The sequence below is a fragment of the Suncus etruscus genome, chromosome 18 (assembly GCF_024139225.1).
Source record: "Suncus etruscus isolate mSunEtr1 chromosome 18, mSunEtr1.pri.cur, whole genome shotgun sequence".
Classification (NCBI taxonomy): Eukaryota; Metazoa; Chordata; class Mammalia; order Eulipotyphla; family Soricidae; genus Suncus; species Suncus etruscus.
Genome location: NC_064865.1, coordinates 18,321,108 through 18,345,282, shown reverse-complemented (window position 1 = coordinate 18,345,282; position 24,175 = coordinate 18,321,108). Strand labels below are relative to the sequence as shown.

Here is a 24,175-nt window from a genome sequence, read left to right as displayed (position 1 = left end):
GCACAGAGCCAGAAGTAACCCCTGAGCACCGCCAGCAGTTCCAGGGGCCGTTCAGGGATCCCGAATAGCTCCGCATTAGTTTGTTTCTAGATACTCACTGCGGTCTCCCCAGTATGTCCTGTTCTTGGGTGGAGGAGTTGAGGTTCTTATCCTTCTGTAGCAGATGATGCAGTAAGCAGCCAGGGACATTCTGCATATTTGGAACAATCACAAGCTTAAGTGGGAATCTGATTTTCCATTTCACTTTGAGAACATGCCCAGTCTCAGAGTTCAGAGTTAGATCTATCAAGACCAGGAGGAAAATGCCCCAGTTTAAAAAAAAAAAAAAACTGGGACTGAAGTGATAGCACAGTGGGGAGAATATCTGTCCTGCACACAGCTGACTGGATACAATCCCCAGCATCCCAAGTAGTAGTCCCCTGAGCCCTCCAGGAGTAATTTCTGAGCACAAAGCCAGGAGTAACACCTGAGCATTGCCAGGTGTGGCCCAAAACCAAAATAACTAAATAAATAAATAAATAAATAAATCCTCCTTTGAAAACTCAAAGCAGGGCTAGAGAGACAGGAGAGAGATTAAGTTGTTTGCCTGCATGTAGTGGACTCCAGTTCAATCCCCGGCACCATGAAAATCGACAGGAGTGATCCCTGCATGCAGCTGGGCTTGGACCCCAAACAAAAAATCTTAAAGTAAACTTAGAATAATATTTTTTTTGGGCCCGAAGAGATAGCACAGCGGCATTTGCCTTGCAAGCAGCCGATCCAGGACCAAAGGTGGTTGGTTCGAATCCCGGTGTCCCATATGGTCCCCTGTGCCTGCCAGGAGCTATTTCTGAGCAGACAGCCAGGAGTAACCCCTGAGCACCTCTGGGTGTGGCCCAAAAACCAAAAAAATATATATATATATATAATATATATATATTTTTTTTTCCTAATATTTTACTTGGGCTTCAGTAGTTTGCTAGTACTTTACGGTTCTCCACAATGATTAGAAAGAATCAGGAAGTACAGATTATTCAACAGAAGATTGATTTAAGTATTTTAAAGTTTTTCAAAATAGGCATGTAGCCAGGTAGGGGTTTGTATTTATCTTTGGAGGGAGGAAGCCTATCGGGATGGGTAGTGGCGTGGCAGACAGACCGGGCACCCTGGAGCAGCTCCTTCAGTGGGGGGCCCAGCATGACTTCAAGTTCCCAGAGGAGGTTAACTTCGGGCCCCTCTCAGGAGTGGAGAAGGCAGCTCAACTGAGAAGGATGATGGGAATGTGATGTAAGCACTTCTAGAATAACTCAGCATTCTAGACCATTTGTCTCTGAATGAGCCAGGGCCCTTCTGGATGTGAGAACAAAGGGTGAAGGGGCCAGAGTGATAGCACAACCATGGAGGTGCTTGCCTTGCAGGCAGCCGATCCAGGTTCAATCCCCAACATCCCAAAGAATTCCCTGAGTACACCAGGGTGAAGAGCCAAGAGTAACCTCTGAGCATCTGAGTGTGGCCCCAAAACAAAAAGAACAGGAATAACATAGTGTCGTGGACGGATCCGAGAAATGGTCCAGCAGATAAAAAACATACTTTCAGTAACTCAAAAGAGACATAGTCACATGTGTGTCTGCAATCACCACTAAATACTAGACTCTTTTTTTGTTTGTTTGTTTGTTTTTGTTTTTGGGCCACACTCGTTTGACACTCCTGGTTATGCACTCAGAAATCTCTCTTGGCTTGGGGGGACAATATGGGATGCCGGGGGATCGAACCGAGGTCCATCCTACTCTAGCACTTGCAAGGCAGACACCTTACCTCTAGCACCACCTCTCCGGCCCCTAAATACTAGACTTCTAAATATTCCTTCTGACCCTCTTGCTGTACAGTGGACGAACTAGCCAATTACCCAGGCAGCAGGGGAGCTGGTACAGGGCCCTGTACCTCGGGTTTATAATTTCTGACTTTCTTGCTTGTTTAATAAATCTGATGCATCCTCCAAAAGCCTGGAAGTGGCAGAAGGCACACAACCTGCTCATGGGACAAGGCAGCACCGCTGCAAGCTATGGGAAGAGTCTATGGAGAGATTCACTTCTAAGATCCTATGGCTCTTTTTGCTCCTGATCCACTGAGGTATGCCAGTCCTGAACTTACACAATGATGAGGGGGCACAGGCCCCACACCCACAGGAAGCAGGCTTTCTTCCCAACACACCCTGGAAGGTCTAAGGCCACTAGAAAGATGTACCCTCCCCCGTTTCCTCTTGGTCTTGCTGATGACTCATTGGCTCCAACCAGCTCTGGAGAGTGGATTACTCCATTTCAAACTCTCAGCACCCTGGGGGATCCTGTGAGATTCCTGCTCACCTGCTCTCCAGACTCAAATTGCAGCACACAGGGCCTGGTGCTACTCAGTTTCTAGGTGTGGCCCCAAAAAAATCAAAAAGAAAGGCTGGACCTCTGGGTAGGCTTACTTGCACATGGTTCCATGCCCAGCACCCCCATTGTCCCCTGACCCTCATTAGGAGTGATCCCTGAAAAAGAGCCAGGAGTAAGCCCTAAGCACTCTGCCAGGTGTGGTCCAAACACCAAAAATAATAGATGATTTGTACATATACATTATTGACTCAACAACTATGTAGTTACTACTCTGAATACAGTAACAAAATACCCCCTCAGGGGACAGGGCCTTGACACATGAGGGACACCAAGGCTTTATGTTCTGCTGTGAGGACTGTCTCAGGATGCACACTAGTGATTGACAGGACCGATCCCTTTAAGACCACACTCAGTCTCTTTCATACATATTGCCTGAAGTTCCACTATACCATCCTTGCCAATTTTCTCACAAACAAGGTTTGTTTGGGGACCACAGCCAGCAATGCTCAGGGCTTAACTCCTGGCTCTGCACTCAGGAATCATTCCTGGTGGTGCTCAAGGGCCATATGGGATCTTGGACTCGAACCCAGGTCAGCTTCATGCAAGACAAACACACTACTCGTTGTATTATTGTTCTGGCCCCTCCTCTGTATTTCATTTTTAGATCTTTTAGTAGATGAGTCTAATACAGTTATATGTATTTGATGGAGATTCCATTTTATTACCTGTTAAACAGTTACAATGTGTTACTTCTATTCATTTACCAAAAAACTATATATACTTTTTGTTTTTTTGTTTTCTGTTTTTGGGTCACACCTGCAGTGCTCAGGGGTTACTCCTGGCTCTATGCTCAGAAATCGCTCCTGGCAGGCTCGGGGGCATATGGGATGCCGGGATTTGAACCACCATCCTTCTGCATGCAAGGCAAATGCCCTACCTCCATGCTATCTCTCCGGCCCCCACTTTTTTTTTTAATGGTTGTTGGGCCACAACAAAAATGGATAAATTTTTGAACTCATATAACCTTCCACAGTTGAATAAAGAAGATGTGAAGATGTAGCATATTTAAACACACCCATCACTATTGAGGAAATTAAAACCGTAATCAAAAATTTGCCCAAAAACAAAAGCCCAGGCCCTGATGGATCCATGAATGAATTCTTCCAAACCTTTCAAGAGGAACTACTACCAATCCTGGCCAGGCTCTTTTATGAAATCGAAAAAACAGGAACACTTCCAAATAGCTTTTTTAAAGCTAACATCACCTTAATACCAAAACCAGATAGAGATGCTGCCAAAAAAGAAAATTACAGACCAATATCCCTGATGAACACAGATGCAAAGATCCTCAACAAAATCCCGGTGAACAGGATCCACTGCCTCATCAAGAAGATCATTCACTTTGATTAAGTAAGTTTCATCCCAGGAATGCAAGGATGGTTTAACATCTGTAAATCTATCAACATAATACACAACATAAACAACAAGAAAAATAAAAATCACATGGTCATATCAATAGACGCAGAAAAAGCAACATAAACAACAAGAAAAATAGAAATCACATGGTCATATCAATAGACGCAGAAAAAGTATTTGATAAGGTTCAACACCCATTCTTGATGAAAACTCTCAGCAAGATAATAATAAAAGGAACTTTCCTCAATATAGTTAAGGCCATCTACCACAAGCCAGTGGCAAATATTATTCTCTATGGAGAAAAACTAAAAGCCTTCCCTCTAAATTCTGATACAAGACAAGGCTGTCCTCTCTCACCACTCCTATTCAACATAGTACTGGAAGTACTTGCTATAGCGATTAGGCAAGAAAAAGATATCAAGGGAATCCAGATAGAAAAGGAAGAAGTCAAGCTCTCACTGTTTGCAGATGACATGATACTCTACCTAGAAAACCCTAAAGACTATGTAATCAAGGTGTTTAAATAAAAAAAAAAAATAGAAGTCAGGGGCCAGGGGCCGGGTAGGTGGCGCTGGAGGTAAGGTGTCTGCCTTGCAAGTGCTAGCCAAGGAAGGACCTCAGTTTGATCCCCCGGCGTCCCATATGGTCCCCCCCCCCAAGCAAGGGGCGATTTCTGAGCACATAGCCAGGAGTAACCCCTGAGCGTCAAACGAGTGTGGCCCAAAAAAAAAAAAAAAAAAAAAAAAGAAGTCAGGGGCGAGAGTGATAAAAAAAAAATAAAAAAAAATAAAGAATCTGAAAAGATGGAGTAACCTGTGAAGTACTTATTCCTTTTTCACGCTTAGCAGAAATTAAATTTTGCTTAGTGTATCAATGGGTCTAACAAAGTACTTTCTCAAGTTTGCTTGAAGTTAGGAGGAGTAGCTACATAACATTTTTAACTGATGAAATAATTAAAGAAATCTGATGAAAAAAAAAAAAAAAAGAAAACCCTAAAGACTCTACCCAACAAATAATAGATTCATACAGCAAAGTGGCAGGCTACAAAATTAACACACAAAAGTCAATGGCCTTTTTATACACTAATAATGATAGGGAAGAAATGGACATTAAGAGAATAATCCCGGGCCTGGAGAGATGGCACAGCGGTGTTTGCCTTGCAAGCAGCCGATCCAGGACCTAAGGTGGTTGGTTCGAATCCCGGTGTCCCATATGGTCCCCCGTGCCTGCCAGGAGCTATTTCTGAGCAGACAGCCAGGAGTAACCCTGAGCAACGCCGGGTGTGACCCAAAAACCAAAAAAAAAAAAAAAAAAAAAAAAAAGAGAGAGAATAATCCCATTCACATTAGTGCCACACAAACTCAAATATCTTGGAGTCAACCTGACTAAAGATGTGAAGGATCTATACAAAGAAAACTATAAAACACTGCTCCAATAAATAAGAGAGGACACGAAGAAATGGAAAAACATATCCTGCTCATGGATTGGCAGGATCAACATCATTAAAATGGCAATACTTCCGGGCCCAGAGAGACAGCACAGCGGCGTTTGCCTTGCAAGCAGCCAATCCAGGACCTAAGGTGGTTGGTTCGAATCCCGGTGTCCCATATGGTCCCCCGTGCCTACCAGGAGCTATTTCTGAGTGGATAGCCAAGAGTAACCCCTGAGTAATGCCGGGTGTGGCCCAAAAACCAAAAAAAAAAAAAAAAAAAAAAAAAAAGGCAATACTTCCAAAAGCATCGTACCGATTTAACACGATTCCTCTAAAGATACCCATGACATTCTTCAAAGAAGTGGATCAAACACTTCTAAAATTCATTTGGAACAATAAACAACCTCGAATAGCTAAAGCACTCCTTGGGAAAAGGAATATGGGAGGCATTACTTTCCCCAATTTTAAGCTGTATTACAAAGCAATAGTTATCAAAACAGTATGGTATTGGAATAAAGACAGACCCTCAGATCAGTGGAATAGGCTTGAGTACTCAGAGAAGATTCCTCAGACATATAACCACCTAGTTTTTGATAAAGGAGCAAGAAATCCTAAATGGAGCAAGGAAAGCCTATTCAACAAGTGGTGTTGGCACAACTGATTAGCCACTTGCAAAAAAGCAAACTCAGACCCCCAGCTAATACCATGTACAAAGGTAAAATCCAAATGGATTAAAGACCTTGATATCAGATCTGAAACTATAAGGTATATAGAACAACATGTAGGTGAAACACTCCAGGACATTGAGACTAAAGGCATCTTTAAGGAGGAGACAGCACTCTCCAAACAAGTGGAAGCAGAGATAAACAGATGGGACTATATTAAGCTGAGAAGCTTCTGCATCTCAAAGGAGATAGTGCCCAGAATACAAAGGCCACCCACTGAGTGGGAGAAATTATTCACCCAATACTCATCAGATAAAGGACTAATATCCAAAATTTACAAGGTACTGACAGAACTATACAAGAAAAAAACAACTAACCCCATCAAAAAATGGGGAGAAGAAATGAACAGACACTTTGAAAAAGAAGAAAGGCAAATGGCCAAAAGGCACATAAAAAGATGCTCAACATGGGCCCGGAGATATAGCACAGCGGTGTTTGCCTTGCAAGCAGCCGATCCAGGACCAAAGGTGGTTGGTTCGAATCCCGGTGTCCCATATGGTCCCCCGTGCCTGCCAGGAGCTATTTCTGAGCAGACAGCCAAGAGTAACCCCTGAGCACTGCCGGGTGTGGCCCAAAAACCAAAAAAAAGGATGCTCAACATCACTAATCCTCAGGGAGATGCAAATCAAAACTACTATGAGGTACCACCTCACGCCACTGAGATTAGTACACATCACAAAAAAGGAAAACAAGCAGTGCTGGTGGGGATGTGGAGAGAAAGGAACTCTTTTTTACTGCTGGTGGGAATGCCGTCTATTACAACCTTTATGGAAAGCGATATGGAGATTCCTTCACAAACTGGAAATTGAGCTTCCATACGATCCAGCTATACCACTCTTAGGAATACCCGAGGAACACAAAAATACAATACAAAAATCCCTTCCTTACACCTATAATCATTGCAGCACTATTTACAATAGCCAGACTGTGGAAACAACCAAGATGCCCTTCAACAGATGAGTGCCTAAAGAAACTGTGGTACATATACACAATGGAATACTATGCAGCCGTCAGGAGAGATGAAGTCATGAAATTTTCCTATACATGGATGTACATGGAATCTATTATGCTGAGTGAAGTCAGAGGGAGAGAGAAAGACGCAAAATGATTTCACTCATCTATGGGTTTTAAGAAAACTGAAAGGCATTTTTAACAGTATCTCAGAGACAAGAGAGATGAGGTCTGGTAGGTGCAGCTCATGACATGAAGCTCATCACATAGAGTGATGAGTGCGGTTGGAGAGATGACTACACTGAAAACTATCATAACAATGTGAATGAATAAGGGAAGTAGAAAGCTTGTCTTGAGTACAGGTGTGAGGGGGTGGGGAGGAGGGAGATCTGGGAAATTGGTGGTGGTAATGTTGCACTGGTGAAGGGGAGTGTTCTTTACATGACTGTAATCATACAACTATAATCATATTTGTAATCATGGTGTTTAAATAAAGATAATTATAAAAAAAAAACAAAAAAATAAAACAAAATAAAAGGTTTAAAGTTGATATCAGGGCCCGGAGAGATAGCACAGCGGCATTTGCCTTGCAAGCAGCCGATCCAGGACCTAAGGTGGTTGGTTTGAATCTCGGTGTCCCATATGGTCCCCTGTGCCTGCCAGGAGCTATTTCTGAGCAGACAGCCAGGAGTAACCCCTGGGGCCGGGCGGTGGCGCTAGAGGTAAGGTGCCTGCCTTGCGTGCGCTAGCCTAGGAAGGACCGCGGTTTGATCCCCAGGCGTCCCATATGGTCCCCCAAGCCAGGAGCGACTTCTGAGCGCATAGCCAGGAGTAACCCCTGAGCGTCAAATGGGTGTGGCCCAAAAACCAAAAAAAAAAAAAAAAAAGTTGATGTCAGTGACCCCAAGTATTAGATCTCTGCCACAGTCCGTCTGACTCTGTCCACTGGCCATTAGTGCCTTCCACTGGGCTTCCAACAGGCTTCTCAAATGGTACTACTGCCCAAATACCACTGCTCTGTTTCTCCCCTATTTTCCTTCACACCATACAGGTTTCCCTGATGCTCAGAGTAAACCATCTATTTCCTGTTCAAGTCCCAGGGGCAGTAGTGACTGGTTTTCCCTCCCCCAGGCACAGGCAACAACAAGGCTCCGGTTTCTGCCTGCCAACCCACCTAGCCTGTTTCTCCACCTACTTTCCCAGTGTCTTGCACAAGTCACTCTCAGCGCCCCGGAGAGCATAGCAAAGCAGCTACAGGGAGTATGGTAACAGCATCCTTGGGGAGGAAGTCACCAGCTCCTACAGGGAGCACTATGCCAGGTCCTACAGGAAGCATAGCACAAGCTTTCTTTATGGCACCTTTTGTGAGAAATCCTTTCTGGAGACAAAACTTCTGGGTCAGAGAGCACACAGGAAGTAAGGCCCAGGACCCTGGTCCCAATTCCCAGTCCCCTGAGCACTGCCAGATGCACTGGTTAGCAAAGAGGCAGGAATAGCCAGGATCCTGATGGGTCTGCCCCAAACAGTCTGGAAAGACTATAGTGAAGATAGCACATAACAGGAAGGTCACTAACATATAGTACGCTGACAGGTGACTGTAATGTTAACTTTTTTTTTTTTTTTGAGGACCTGCTCAGCACCTTTATTGTTGGTGTCCAAACTCCAGATCTCCCAGACTGCATCCTGTCTGGCAATGGTCTCTTATGTCTCCCCACAAGCCCCCCCCCCCAGGGTCTTCTTGGCCTTTTTCTGTCAGGGTCTCAGGTGCTCAGGGAAGGTTTGAAAGTGGCTCCACCCATGGCCCCACAAGGCTCGGTTCGTGGCCCTGACTGCCCCTCTGACCTGGAATGTCAACTTTTTATTTATATTTAAGCAGAATCATATGAATTCAAAGAAGCCAAGCTATAGACCATGCATGCAGCTAACTAGGTTTTGATTCCCACACCCCTTCTGGTCCCCTGAGCACTGCCAGGAGTGAATATGTGGCACAGAGCCCTGGTAAGCCCCCTGAGCATCACCAGGGGAGCCCTCCAAAACAAAACAAAACAAAACAAAAAGACCCAATGCCTTTTCTAGAATCAACATAACCTCCAATATGTATTTCTAAATATTTCACAGATGTGTCCTTCACATTTAGAGCCTTTTTTTGGTTTTTGGATCACACACAGCAGCGCTCAGGGGTTACTCCTGGCTCTACACTCAGAAATCGCTACTGGCAGGCTCTGGGGACCATATGGGATGCCGGGATGTGAACCACCGTCCTTCTGCATGCAAGGCAAACACCCTACCTCCATGCTATCTCTCTGGCCCCCCACATTTAGTGCTTTAATTACTCTGGAAGAGACCATTGGAAGTACAGTGAGAATGTCTGTCTTTATTCCAAGTGGATACCACCTATTTTTCTTTTCTTTTTCTTTTTGGTTTTTGGGGCACACCCGGCGTTGCTCAGGGGTTACTCCTGGCTGTCTGCTCAGAAATAGCTCCTGGCAGGCACGGGGGACCCTATGGGACACCGGGATTCGAACCAACCACCTTTGGTCCTGGATCGGCTGCTTGCAAGGCAAACGCCGCTGTTCTATCTCTCCGGGCCCCCACCTATTTTTCTTAGCATCACTATCAGTAGTCTATGCCTTCTTTCTGCTTTGGAATACTCTTTTCAGGCAATACTAAGCTTCCTCCTGTACATGGTGGTACTTCTAGGTTCTTCCATTTCACACTCTTCTTCGATCACTGAAGCAATACCAGCAAGTATGACCTTATTACAACTTGTTTTGCTCAGAAATCGCTCCTGGTTTGGGGGACCATATGGGACATCGGGGGATGGTCCTTCCTAGGTTAGCACATGCAAGGCAGATACCCTACAGCTTGCGCCACTACTCCGGCCCCATCCTTATTACAACTTTATACTAAGCTCGTTTTATTCCAGCTCCAAAAGGTGAGTTTTGAAATGGACAGGGCCAGAGCAGTAATAGTCTAGCAGGATCCGCAGTATCACACATGGTCCCTCTAATACCCACCACGTGAACCTGAATGAAGAGCCAGGAGTAAGACCTGATCACAGCAGTGTGGACCCCCTCAAAAAACCTGAACCAACAAAAAAAAGGATTGGAAAGGATCTAACATGAGAACTGGAGAGAAAGTCCTGGGGTTAAAGTTCCTGGAGCCCGCCTAGGTTCCATCCCTGGCAGGATAAGCACACGGGATGCACTGAGCACCAACAGCGAGGCCCCCAAAGCAGAGGCTGGTGTGATCCAAACCCCAGTGTCCCTCCAGAAGAGAACTAGCTCCAACCAAGGACTGAATGAAGCACAGGCCCTGTAGGCTCTAGTTGGATCCTTGCCACCAGGGGGACGACCAGCAAGCACCCAGGGGTGGTCCTGAACTTCATCAGCAGGGTCCAGAGCCCTAGGGATCTATTTCCGCTTGGAGGGGCCCCTGGACCTCAGATGAAAATTCGGGTGAATATTCCCCAGGCATGATCGTATTAACAAGCAGGCTCAGGCCCGTGGGAAGCGAAGGAAGGTTTTTTACACTGGGGGCGGGCGCCCAAGGCGGGGAGGAGGAAAGCTTCAGGGCTCGAAAATGAGACATCGGTGGAAATGCAAAATCTGGAGAAGCTGCAGATGCAACAACTGAATCCGAGCACTAGCTGGAGCCCCTGATGCTTTGGCTTTCCGGCTAGAAATCAGAGGCGGGTAGCAGGCTGGGGTCCAGACCGGCCCGGCAAAGCCTCGAGGCCGCGGAGGGTCCCCTGGGAGCGCCCTGGGACCAATGCAGCGGCCGGTGCAAGGCCACGGCCAGGCCCGGGCCTCCAGCCCGATGACGGGTCAGGGGTCATCGTGAGGACGCCCTGGACGCGCCCCGCCTCTGCTCCCCGCCCCGCCGCGTCCGCACGAGACGCGGCTCCGGGTCCTACCTGCCGGGCAGCTCGCGGGCCCCGGACGCCGCGGGTGGCTGGCGGGTCCCCTCCCCGGGAGCCACTCTGGGGCTGGGGAGCTCGAGCGCGCGCCGCTCGCTCCGCCCAGCGCGGGGCAGCACGTGACCACCCCGCCCACCAGGCGCCCCCTGCCGGTATGCCCCGCCCACCTAGCCCCGCCCGCCCAATGGGACACGCCCTTCTTCCCGCCTCCAATCAGGACCCCGCCCACAAAACTTTGCCCGGCCAATAACCACGCCCTCTTCCCCTCCTCCAGCCAGAGGATCCAGCCTACCAGACACTGCCCGGCCAATAGCCAGAGGCCCCGCCCACCAGACTTCTCCGCCCGCCCCATAGGCCCGCCCTTTCCTCCCTGCTCCAGGCAACGGGCCCTGCCCACCAGACTCCACCTATCTAACATGCCACGCCCCTCTCCCCGCCTCTGGTCAGAGGCCCCGCCCACTTCATTCCGCCCGGTCAATATGCCACGCCCCTCTTCCGCCTCCAGCCAGAGGCCCCGCCCACCAGACTCCGCCCGGACACTATACTCCGTCCCTCTCCTCGCCTCCAGCCAGCGAGTCCCGCCCACCCGGCGCCGTTTACGTCGTGACGTAATCCGCGCGACGCGCTCCGTCTGCGACGCCGAGACACTGCGGTGCTCTGTGGGCGCAGGTGCGTGGTTTCCCTTTTCTGAGCCGCAGGGTCGAGCCGGGAGCGGGAGCCGGAGGAGGTCTGGAGAAGAGAGGGGAGGGCCAAAGAAAGCCGCACTTGTCCTCCGGGTGGGGTGCAGAGCAGCGTCCCCTGTCCCCTCAGGGCCCTCCCTCAGGAGGCCTGTGTGCCTGTCCTGCACCCAGCTGTCTTCCTTTGCTCGTCGGTGGGCAGGTGTAAGTCAAGCTGGGCGAGGCGGCGTCTGAGCGGGAGGGAAGCTCTGGCCCCAAAGCAGCCGGTTTGTGGGGCTGGGGTAAATCGACCCGGCTCGGACCTTGGCTTCCCTCGGGGCCTGAGGTGGGAAGATGCTGCGGCCTCTCAGTCTCCTCATCTTAAAAAGTGACTCGGGGCCGGAGAGGTAGCGTGCAGGTAGGGCGTTTGCCTTGCATGCAGAGGGCCGCTGGTTCGCATCCCGGCGTCCCCTATGGTCCCCAGAGCCTGCCAGGAGGAACCCCTGAGCGCTGCCGGGTGTGACCCCAAAACAAAAAAAGAAAAAAGTGATTGAGGGGCCGGACAGGCACTTGCCCTGAACGCGGCCGACTTGGCCTGCGTGGCCCGACTCCTCTTAGGGTTCCCCGAGACCCCCCAGGAGTGACAGAGCCGGGGAGTAAGTCCCGGCACCGCTGAGTGTAGCTCCAAAACAAAACATGAGCGGATCGAAGTCACCTCTCCGGGATCGTCTCTGAGCAACCAATCTGTGCCATTCAGAATTTTATCTATTGTCCTGTTCCTGGGGGTATAGAAATCTGGGTACGAGTTTGGAATCTGCCTTTTATTTTGGTTATTTATAGTTATTTTTAGCAATAGGCAGCCAGTAGAACTAGCAGGTTTCAGGCATCAGGCCCCTTATAGGCTTGATGAATGGTCAGACTATGTTTTTCCGTAATGTTAATGCTAATGCTTGCAATTGGTTGTTTGTTCTCAACATCTAGTATTTTGCCTCTTTTCGGAGGTATACTTCCCAACTATTTAAAAACTGACACTTTTGAATTTCATGTCACCTTTCGTTTTCCTAGCGTTTTTGAGGTCATCTGCACCTTCTGGCGGGGAAAGATGGTCAACGTCTTGAAAGGAGTTCTTATAGAATGGTCAGTAGTTTTTTCTTAATGAGTTTGTAATTTTCCTGAATCGTGATTTTCTTCTGTACCTCTCTGAACCCCACCTTTTCTTTTATGATTTAAATTCTGAATCAATCAGGTCTTTCCTCTTTCTGAACTTCCTTTTTCTATTTTTATAACAAATAGAACAGATTTTGTTTCAAAGTGCAATATTGAAATATGACCCCGTTGAACTGACATGATTGAAGTATTTCCAGTAACAGAAAGGAGCGATTTCTGAGAGCATAGTCAGGAGTAACCCCTGAGTGGCATATGGTGTGGCACAAAAAGAAAAAGAAACAGTGTGTGTGTTAGATTAATCCACTTTGGGGGAGGGCACACCCGGTGGCCCTCAGGAGTTACTCCTGGCTCTTTGCTCAGAAATCGCTCCTGGCAGGCTTGGGGGACCATATGGGATGCCAGCAATCGAATCTGGGTCCTCCCAGCGACTGGTTGTCCACATGCAAGGCAAACACCATACCTCTGTGCTACCACTCTGGCTCCAGACTAGTACACTTTAAGCAGGAGTCTTCAAACTACGACCCGCGAGCCACATATTGTATTTACTCCCATTTTGTTTCTTTACTTCTAAATAAGATATATGCAGTGTGCATAGAAATTTGTTCATAATTTTTGCTTTTACTATAATCTGGCCCTCCAACAGTCTGAAGGACAGTGAACTGGCCCCTGTTTAAAAAGTTTGAGAAAGATATGGGGCCGGAGAGATAGCATGGAGGTGGGGCGTTTGCCTTTCATGCAGGAGGTCATCGGTTCGAATCCCGGCACCCCATATGGTCCCCCGTGCCTGCCAGGAGCAATTTCTGAGCCTGGAACCAGGAATAACCCCTGAGCACTGCCGGGTGTGACCCAAAAACCACAAAAAAAAAAAAAAAAAAAAAAGTTTGAGAACCCCTGCTTTAAAGGAACAGTGCTTAGATTCTCAAAACAACAATTGGGGCCGGAGCAGTGGCGCAAGCGGTAAGGTATCTGCCTTGACCGCGCTAGCCTACGACGGACCGCTGTTTGATTCCCCCTGGATCCCATATGGTCCCCCAAGCCAGGAGTGATTTCTGAGCGCATAGCCAGGAGTAACCCCTGAGCATCACCTGGTGTGGCCCAAAAAACCAACCAAACAAGCAAACAAAAAACCAGGAAAATCAGCAGAAAAGTATGGGCCAGGAGAGACAGTATAGCAGGTAAAGTGCTTAAGTGCTTGCATTGGTTGTGGATTCAATGCATACTGTGGTTCCCTGAGCATTACTAGGAGTGATTTCCTGAGTGCAGAGCCAGAAATAAGCCCAGAATATAGTCAGTTGTGGCCCCCTTCCCTGAAGAAAAAAAAAGAAAAAAGACCAGTTTGTCATGGTGTTGGGTCAGGTAGACTAAGATTTCTTTTGGGCAGGTGACATACTCAGTGGCTCAGAGCTTACTCCTGACTCTTCACTCAGCAATAATCCTGGAGCTCTCAGGAAACCATATGGGGTGCTAAGAATCAAACTAGGTCCACAAGATGCAAGGCAGGTGCCTTACTTGCTGTACTATCTTTGCAGCCCCAGAAATTGGTCTTAAGGCAGAAAAACAACTTGTTTCTAAGACTAAGTCCACATTTTGTAGGCAAAACCCAGAACATTCTGTTTTCTAGAATTCACATTAAAAATAAAGCATGGGGGCCGGAGAGACAGCATGGAGGTAAGCATGACCTTGCATGCAGAAGGTCAGTGGTTCAAATCTTGGCATCCCATATGGTCCCCTGAGCCTGCTGGGGGTGATTTCTGAGCATAGAGCCAGGAGTAATCCCTGAGCGCTGCCGGGTGTGACCCAAAAACCAAATAAAATAAAGTATGGGTGGGCCGGAAAGATAGCATGAAGGTAAGGCATTTCCCTTACATGCAGGAGGTTGGTGGTTCAAATCCCAGCATCCCATATCAACCCCTGAGCCCACCAGAAGCGATTCTTTAGCATAGAGCCAGGAGTAACCCCTGAGTGCTGCTGGGTGTGGCTCAAAAACCAAAATATTAATAATAATAATAAAGGATGGGGGCTGGAGCAATAGCATAGCAGGTAGGACATTTGCCTTGTATGCAGCTGACCTGGGTTTGATTCCTGGCATCCCATATGGTCTCCAGAGTCTGCCACGAGTGATTTTGAGCACAGAGCTAGGAGTAACTCCTGAGCATTGCCAGGTGTGACCCAGAAAACCCCTCAAAAAGACCAAATAAATAAAAATAAAGCAGAGAAAGAATTTTTTTTTATTTTTTATTTTTTTTGCTAACATGTATGTCCAGAATTACAACATCATTTAAGCCCTCAGAGTTGGAAGACTTGTAATTTTGTTAGTGCAATCTAAAAATGTATATTGTTGCGGGTGTCCTGTAAGCCCCCCAAAGGGGCCCGGCCAGGGGGAGTGGAGAGGCTCACGAACAACCGCACCTTTATTTTGCAAAGCTCAGATCACACAGCCACACCTTGAAAAAATCTAAGAGAGGTTAATAATAATAAGGCCCAAGATAGAATTCCATTCAAAGGCCTTTAATGTGGTTCAGCACCTTCTTTTTTTTTTTTTTGGTTTTTGGGCCACACCCTGTGACGCTCAGGGGTTACTCCTGGCTATGCGCTCAGAAGTTGCTCCTGGCTTCTTGGGGGACCATATGGGACGCCGGGGGATCGAACCGCGGTCCATCCTAGGCTAGCGCAGGCAAGGCAGGTACCTTACCTCCAGCGCCACCGCCCGGCCCCCAGCACCTTCTTAAATAGAGAAGGTACAGGGGGCAGGCAAAAGGCAGCGTCAATCACTCTTTTCAGTGCACAGACTTATCTCATTATTCCAAATAAGGTATAAACACAGGACAGGTAGGTTGGAACAGGAACATAACATCATTCCCTAAATATGGAAAGTGGGCAGGGGGCAGTCATGCTAGATCCTGGGTAGAGTTTGTTTGGCCACATTCCTAAACTCTTAACAGATGTATGGTGGGGCAAAGTTTTTTTTGTAAAAACCCGATGCTGCGGGGCTGGAGAGATAGCATGGAGGTAAGGCGTTTGCCTTTCGTGCAGGAGGTCATCGGTTCAAATCCCAGCGTCCCATATGGTCCTCCGTGCCTGCCAGGAGCAATTTCTGAGCCTGGAGCCAGGAATAACCCCTGAGCACTGCCGGGTGTGATCCAAAAAAAAAAAAAAAAAAAAAAATTTAAAAAACCCGATGCTGCACAAAGCAATAAAAGGTACCTTGTTAACTCAAGAATGTGGACTGGGGAAATCTAACTTCATTCCAGGCTGAGTTTCTCTTTCCCCTGGGCTAAGAAATTATTTATTACTTGTTTCCTGCTGGTCCAGGGGTTTTGTAGCAAACAGCACGTAGGACTGGAAAATGGCAGAGAGGTTTTTGCAAAAGTGGCCACTGTGTCAGGTCACGGTAGCCAACATATTGTCTTTTACATACTGAAGCTTCGCAAACCATCCTGGGTAGAGATCAGTCAGCTGGTACTGGCTTTGCATGTGTGAGAGGCTGCACATTTTGACACAGCTTCTGAATTCAGCACACATTTGCTCTCACTGACCACATTTCAGGGTCTCAGGAGTGACTTGTACTTGGGCTGAACAGTGAATCAGGGGACTAGGAGATGGTTCAGTGATGGGCATCACAAGTGTTTTTTATAGGAGCCTTTTGAAGAGGTAGAAGAGGGATTGGGAGGGAAAGGGGCTATTCTGAGTTTTGTAGTGACAGCAAAGCCCTGGAGAACTGGACTGATTATTTAATGTAGGACATTGTAAGGTCTTCTGGACCTTGCTCTTTTTGCCCATTTTTTGGAGGGGAGAGGGTGAAGGAGGGGAACACCACCACTCAGCAGTATTCAGGACTTACTTCTGGCTCTGCACTCAGGGATCACTTCTAACAGTGCTCAGGGGACCAAAGGGGGTGCTGGGATCAAACCCAAATCTTGTACATGCAAGGCAAGTGCCACTGTACTGTCATGCTGACCCCATCCTTACTATTTTTTTTAACGTGCAAAACTAAATGAATATATGCTAAGAATAAACCCTTAGGGGCTGGAGAGATAGTACAGTGGTAGGGCATTTGCTATGCATGCAGCCAACCCAGGACTGATGGTGATTTGATTCCTGGCATCCCATATGGTCTCCCAAGCGTTGCAGGAGCCGATTTCTGAGCACAGAGCCAGGAGTGACCCTTCAGTGCCGCCGGGTGTGAACCCAAAACTAAAATAAATAAATAAATAAAATTTTAAAAAAGAATAAACCCTTAGAGGGAGAAATGATACAAGAGTTAAGGCACTTGACTTATACACGGACCACTCAGGACCAAATCCCCGGCACCACATATAGTTCCCCAAGTACTGTCAGGACTAAGCCCTAAATACTGCTGGACTGGCCCAGAAATAAACATGGACCACATTTAACAAGCTTAACTGAGAGACTCGGCAAACTGCATGGCTCTCAGAGGCAGGTTGCACAGACTGAGTGAGACTGAGGTTGTCGTGTTCTTGCTTGGTTGGGTGAACTCTGCCTCATTGCCTGCTGCTACGAGGCTGCTCACTTGTGCCTGGCCTCAAGAGCCTCTTTACTTCAGTATGAGCCTAACCTGGCACCATAGCTCAGATCCCATCCCACATCCATTGAATCCAATTGAGAATGCAAAGGATCTTGTTCAGGTGTATTGTTTGAGGCTGGGGAGGAGGGAGACTATGTGTTCAGTTCTTGGGGATCACTCCCAAGGTGCTTAAGGACCCTCCCGGGCAGGACTTGCCAGGTGCAGAGTCTGGGCTCTCACCCTTTGCACACTCCCCCGTCAGCCCCTCCAATGTCTCTGAGTCAGAAAAGTTCCTCAGGGCTGGAGAGATAGCATGGAGGTAAGGCGTTTGCCTTGCATGCAGAAGGACGGTGGTTCAAATTCCAGCATCCCAGATGGTCCCCTGAGCCTGCTGGGAGAGATTTCTGAGCGTAGAGCCAAGAGGAACCCCTGAGTGCTGCTGGGTGTGATTCCCCCAAAAGAAGAAAAACAGAAAAGCTCCTCAGCTCAAGTCTGAGCATCAGCAGCTTTTAGTGTGTTGTCTGCTCCATTTAGTAGTTTCATTTTCCTTCAAGTTTTACCTGTGAAAGTATCAATCAGAGTAAGTGTCTTAGAAATGATCCCTGGGCACAGAGCCAGAAGTAACCCCTGAGCACTGTAGGGGGTGGCCTAAAACAAAAGTGTCTTGGGGCTTTTTGATGCCAAAGGGAAGACTACTTGGTCTTACATTAGTTTCAGTATAATTCTGTTTCTTGTGTCTGCAGGTGGTCGGAAGCCTATTATATTGGGTGCAGGATTTACTGGATTTGATTTTGTGAGCAAACAAGTCAGTCTCCTAAAACTCCACTGCCCGGTGATTCTCTTCAGTTCCAGGCCCGTCAGCACACAGCACCCAGATATTGCTCCTCCTTGTGTTCTTTCCAGGCATGCAGAAGCCTTCTCAGGCTTCTCAGGTTGCAAGCCTGTTAAAGAGGAGTCTGTTTTACCTCGTGGTGCCAATTGAACCCAGCCTTTGCTTTACCACCTAAAGCCCCATTGGCCTCTACCCAAGAGGGGAGGCGTAGTCTGACACTGTCTTCCAAAGACTCAAAGGCAGTGTTTAAATTGCACCTGGGTCGGTTTCTTTAAGCTGCCGATTAACAGCGAAATGAAGTTTTTGGCTCTGAGAGTCTTCCCTCCTAAATCTTATCAAATAGCAAACTCTAAAACCAATGCATAGTATTTATAATTTTTTAAAATTTAATCTGTTGTGGGGCCGAAGCAGTAGTACAGTGGGTGTAAGATGTTTGCCTTGTACACAGCCGACCTGGGTTCGATCTCTGGCAACCCCCCAGACACACCAGGAGTAAATTCCTAAGTACAGAGCCAAGAGTAACCCTTAGTATTGCTGGCTCTTGGGGGCTGTACCTGGCATGTAACACTGCAATGATCATACTCAGCTCCTGCCTGTCAGGTGGTTTGCTACTGAACCACTTTCCCAGACTTTTCTACTGGATTCTTTTTTGGTCATCATTGTTTTGATTTGTATGTTTTGGGGCCACACTTGGTAGTGTTTAGGACTGCACTCAGGGTTCACTTCTGGAGGGGTTCATGGGTCCACTTGGGATGCCAGGATTGAACCCTGGTTGACTGAATGAAAAGCCAGCACCCTACTAGCTGTGCTGTCTCCAGCATCTTCCTGACATTTTATTTTTTTTAATTTTTTTTTTTTTTTTTTTTTTTTTTTTTTTTTTTTTGGTTTTTCGGGCCACACCTGTTTGATGCTCAGGGGTTACTCCTGGCTAAGCGCTCAGAAATTGCCCCTGGCTTGGGGGGACCATATGGGACGCCGGGGGATCAAACCACGGTCCTTCCTTGGCTAGTGCTTGCAAGGCACACAGCTTATCTCTAGCGCCACCTCGCCGGCCCCTCTCCCTGACATTTTACACAAATCTATCCTCATTTTATACCTGCACCAATGCATCTTGTTTTTTATTTATTTTGGTTTTTTTTGTTTTGTTTTGTTTTGTTTTTCGGGGTGCCACACCTGGCAGCGCTTAGGGGTTACCCCTGGTTCTACACTCAGAAGTCTCCCCTGGTAGGCTCAGGGGACCATATAGGATGCTGGGATCGAACCCAGGTCTGTCTTGGGTCGTCCGCATTCAAGGCAAACACCCTACTGCTATGCTATCACTCCAACACCTACATGACTTCTTAACTTCCAGGTGACTTTAATTCTCTTATCATTGTCTACTGGTGGGGCTTGGTTTTTTTCTGTGTCTTTTTTAATAGTTGAATGGTATTGCAATGCCTAAACCTGTCACATTTTTTCCACCTATTTACTGGTGAGTTACTTCCCTATATTAACTATTGGACATAGAGCTGTAGAGGTGCGTAGCTTCTCTACATTTGCTATTGTTAATTTTATATGTTGTCTTCCCATTCTTCAGCTTGAGATCCACAGTGAGGTGGGTCATGTGGTAGTTCTTTAGCTGCCTGAGAAAGCTCCATGCTGTTTTCCAAAACGGAAGGATTTTGTTGGTAAATGTGTACTTAAGAGTCCAAATAAGATCGGTGATTGCTTCCGCTTTGCTGGAATCCACTGCCAGCCACACAGTGCGCATTTCCCCCAAATCCTGCCAACCCCAAAGAGTACTGAAGTGAGAGCATCTGTCCCACTTAGTATGTCCAAGTACAGGAGCAGGAGCAGCCCTCTGGGTGGTGGCACAGTTGGCAAGTGCTGCAAGAAGGAATATTTGCAGAGCTGCAACACCAGCCAATGGCACAGACTAGAGAAATGACTTCTGAATTTTGACCAACCTTATCTTCTCAGGTTCGCCTTCAAAGGCTCGACTGTGTTTGAGTTTGGTTTTTTGTTTGCTTTTATTTTGGGGCCATACCTTACGATGTTCAGGGGTTACTCCTGGCTCTGCACTAAGGAATCACTCCAGGTGGACTCGGGGGACCATGTAGGATCAAACTGGCCATCAAATTTGGATTGGCCCCATGCAAAGTGCTCTTCTCACTGTATTATTGCTCCAACTCCCTGTGTGTGTATGAGAAACAAGAAGTTGGACCCTGGGACCGGAGAGATAGCATGAAGGTAATGCATTTGCCTTGCATGCAGAAGGTCGATGGTTCGAATCCCTGCATCCCATATGGTCCCCCGAGCCTGCCAGGAGAAATTTTTTTTTTTTTTTTTTGGTTTTTGGGTCATACCCAGCGGTGCTCAGGGGTCACTCCTGGCTGTCTGCTCAGAAATAGCTCTTGGCAGGCACGGGGAACCATATGGGACACCAGGATTCGAACCAACCACCTTTGGCCTGGATCGGCTGCTTGCAAGGCAAATGCCACTGTGCTATCTCTCCGGGCCCAGGAGAAATTTCTGAGCATAGAACCAGGAGTAAACCCTGAGCATTGCCAGGTGTGATCCAAAAACCCAAAAAAAGAAGAAGAAGTTGGACCCACCACTTTTGCCACTGCTCCATAGCTGGGCTCCATTTGCCATCCTGAGATCTCACAAGCAGCAGGGGCTTCATCATATATGAGTGAACCCACTAGCAGAATTGTGCTCACAGCTAAGCTCCCTGGTTATTGGCCTGTTTTAGAGAGTCTCTCTAACCAGCTGAGAATCAGAGTAGATCGGAATGAGTTATGGATAAATTGGATTTCATTTTCAGTACAAAAACAGTGTGTGGACTAGAACTTTCTGACCAGTTACAGCAAAATTGCTTGCAGTCAGAGCTTTCCGAACAACAGCTTTTCCTAGTGGGTGGCCTGCTTGGTGTATGGGATTTCTAAGTTTTATGGAAATCAGGTAACAATTAAGCAGGGCTGGGCCCATGATACTGTCTATCTGATATAGGTTAAGTGAAAATCACTTTAGTAAATAACTCAGCTGACCTTAGGAGTTGACTGAGGAGTTGGAGAGCAATGATAGACTCTGACTTTGAACCCTGTACTGTGCCCCCCCAACAGCTGGGTGGGGCACAGGTATGGCCCCAAGCCTTCCAACTCCCTGGGCATGCTTCCTTTTAAAAATAGTACTGAAACAAGGCACCGGGGCGGAGAGATGGCATGGAGGTAAGGCGTTTGCCTTTCATGCAGAAGGTCATCAGTTCAAATCCCGGCGTCCCATGTGGTCCCCTGTGCCTGCCAGGAGCAATTTCTGAGCCTGGAGCCAGGAGTAACCCCTGAGCATTGCCGGGTGTGACCCAAAAACCACAAAAAAAAAAAAAAAAAGAAACAAGGCACCAAGTGTTGGAGACACAGAATTAGCCCATTGGTGATCAGCTAATCCTCTAGTGAAATAGGTATTAGCATATCTCGTTTCATAGAGCAGGAAGTAATGCCGAGAGAATTGGTATCACACAGTCATCTGGAAGCCTGCTGTTCTGGCCCCAGAACCATCTCTCTGCTAAAAAAAAAAAAAAATACACCTTCTGATGTGGGGTTAAGCAGACTGAGCATAATGCCACATATATTTGGTAGTTGAAAGAAGCAACCATTTACCAGCAATAAAACATTTTGTCACTTGAACCTCTGCCCAACCCTCCCACAGTGCCACATGTTCTTCCTTGGATAGTTTAATGAGCACAGAAACTCGAAACCAGCGGCTTGTTACACAGGCATGCTCTTGCCATTTACCTCTGGGATGCCTGACACAGGAGCTTGAGGGAGTTAGTGGCATCCATGGGTGGGTTGGCCTTTTTTTTTTTTTTTTTTTTTTTTTGTTTGTTTGTTTGTTTTTTGGGCCACATTCAGTGGTGCTCAGGAGTTACATCTGGCTTTGTGCTCAGAAATTATTGCTGGTGTGGGGGCCAGAGTGACTGCACAGTGGGTAGAGCATTTACCAACCCAGATTTGATCTCCTACATCCCATATGATCCCCCAAGCCTGCCAGGAGTGATTTCTGAGCACAGAGCCAGAAGTAACCCCTGAACATTGCTGGGCACGATCCCAAAATCAAAAAGAAAAAAAGTGTTGGCACTTTAAAACATGCTGTGTTGCATGTGAGCTAATCAGTAGCCCAAGGTGCAGGCTAGCTTGAAGGAGACCCATCATGATAGCCAGGAAGTGCTGATATGAGCTCTTGCCACTCTCCCGAGTTGGGGCATTTGGGTTTTAAAAGCTGCAGCACGTTGGTGGTAGAGGCTGAAGGTCTGGGTTCCAAACCTATGAGCCTCCTATCTGTCTCCCCATTTTCTCTCCTCAGGCCAGCACCCTCCTCCCCCTTCCCCAGTAAGACACAGCTCTGACCCCTCCCTGCCAAGGCTGAAAACACCCCCACTGCTCTGGAGGCCTCTCAGTGCTTGCTGCTTTGGGGATCTTCTGCATGCCCACAAGCCCATGACACATCCTGCCCCTGCATTTCAGTTACTGAGGAAAGCTGTGGGGTCTTGTCTGATGAAAGTTTGTTCCTTTCATCTGCCCCCTTCCCTCTGTTCCTGCCCCCTTAGCGGGCACAAAATCATTCACTTTATGTTGCTTGTTACAACATCCGTCTCATAATGGTGTTCTTGAGGTCATTGGCTGAGGATTTACAGAGCTGTTAGGTGCTACTTGGGCATTCTATATTATTATTTTCACTAACTGAAAATAACTAGGCTTCTATGTAACTTTCCCATCTAACTTTGAGCACTGCTACTGGCCTGTCAGTTCTGTGAAGTTTGAGAGTGAAAAGTGTTTCTCTGGTGAAGGTCGGAGCCAGATACAGGTGAGTAGAGCTGTAGGGGCTCGTTGGTCCCCAGCCCACCAAGGCACCTTAAGTCTAGATCTGGTGGCTGGTGATAACTTAGCTGCTGGTGTCTCCCTGAGTCAGTCATGAAGCTGGGCCAGAGCCACCATTCTCTGGTGGCTGGAGCTGGATCTGCCTTTTAAGTCTACACTGACAGCCCTAAATGAAACTACTTGTAAACCATATACTCTAGAGAGGGAGACTTGCATAAAGTTTAAATCTGATTTTGAAGAAAAGCAAAAGAACAAGCTTTAGACAGGATTGTGCATTCTTTGTGTGCTTTAGTCTCAGGCTGGTCTCTGGTGTCAAGCAACAGCCAATTTCTCCTCCTGTCCCTTTGCCTCACAGTGACCCTGCCATGAAGCAGTTTCTGCTCTACTTAGATGAATCCAATGCTCTGGGGAAGAAGTTCATCATCCAAGACATCGATGACACTCATGTCTTTGTAATAGCTGAGCTGGTGAATATCCTGCAGGAGCGAGTAGGTGAACTGATGGACCAAAATGCCTTTTCTCTGACCCAGAAGTGAAAGCGGTTTTATCCGGGAGCAATCAGGAGCAACTCCTGTGGACCCTCGCTGCCAGTCTGCCAGCTTGGGAGAGCCCAGGGAAGGGTGTGGAGTTTGTGGTTCAGGAACAAAGTCCTAGAACCAATTTTCTTGTACTATTTTTCAACCTGTGTTAAAAAAAAACAAAACAACAACAACTAACAATTGGTGTGATTTTGACTTTATTATCCCTTATTAAAAGATGAATATAAGTATTTTTCTACATTTGGGGGGGATTGAGCCATACCCTGCGGCGCTCAAGGGTTATTCCTGGCTCTGTACTCAGAAATCACTCCTGACAGGCTTGGGGGGCTATGTGGGATGCAAGGGATCAAACCTGGGTTCGTCCTGGGTAGACTGTGTGCAAAGCAAATGCCCTACTGCTGTGCTATCACTCTGGCCCTAATTTTTCTACTTTTTTAGTACCAGTAATACCATGAAAATAGAATGTGCTCTTAAATGTGAGGTCTAATTTATGTATTTTCTTGGTATTATTCAATGGGTTTTTTTTGTATTGTAGGTATAATTTGTTTTGTTTCAATGACAAACATTATTGTCATTATTTAAATATGTCAAGGTAGAAATTACTAATTTATACCTTGCAAAAATTCAGCCTAGTGGTCAGTTCCACTGGTGAAATCTCACAGAAGAGAACCCTCTGCAGTTTGCATTTTCAAAGAGAAAAGTTTTCTAACTAAAACGGGTAAGAAACAATCAAATAGGAAAGATTATGTACTGCTTTGCCATTAAAAAATATATAGTGCGAGAGTGGTAGCACAGTGGTAGGG

The 24,175-nt window shown here is 47.1% G+C and overlaps 2 protein-coding genes across 2 annotated transcripts in view; one reads left to right on the top strand and one right to left on the bottom strand.

Moving 5' to 3' along the window:
- SERAC1 (serine active site containing 1) overlaps positions 1 to 10,872 on the bottom strand; it is a 36,921-nt gene extending 26,049 nt beyond the window's left edge. Inside the window, exons 1-2 of the mRNA XM_049765461.1 lie at positions 10,795 to 10,872; positions 99 to 190 (exon numbers count right to left, since the gene is read on the bottom strand). Of these exons, the coding sequence (XP_049621418.1) occupies positions 99 to 189 (91 nt within the window). The 5' untranslated portion in view covers position 190; positions 10,795 to 10,872. The remainder of the gene's footprint in view (positions 1 to 98; positions 191 to 10,794) is intronic.
- Positions 10,873 to 12,521: 1,649 nt separating this feature from the next.
- Positions 12,522 to 23,539, top strand: GTF2H5 (general transcription factor IIH subunit 5). The gene is made up of 2 exons (XM_049765456.1): positions 12,522 to 12,590; positions 23,189 to 23,539. The coding sequence occupies exons 1-2, from the start codon at positions 12,556 to 12,558 to the stop codon at positions 23,367 to 23,369; spliced, it is 216 nt and encodes a 71-aa protein (XP_049621413.1). The 5' UTR covers positions 12,522 to 12,555; the 3' UTR covers positions 23,370 to 23,539.
- The last annotated feature ends 636 nt before the right edge of the window (positions 23,540 to 24,175 follow it).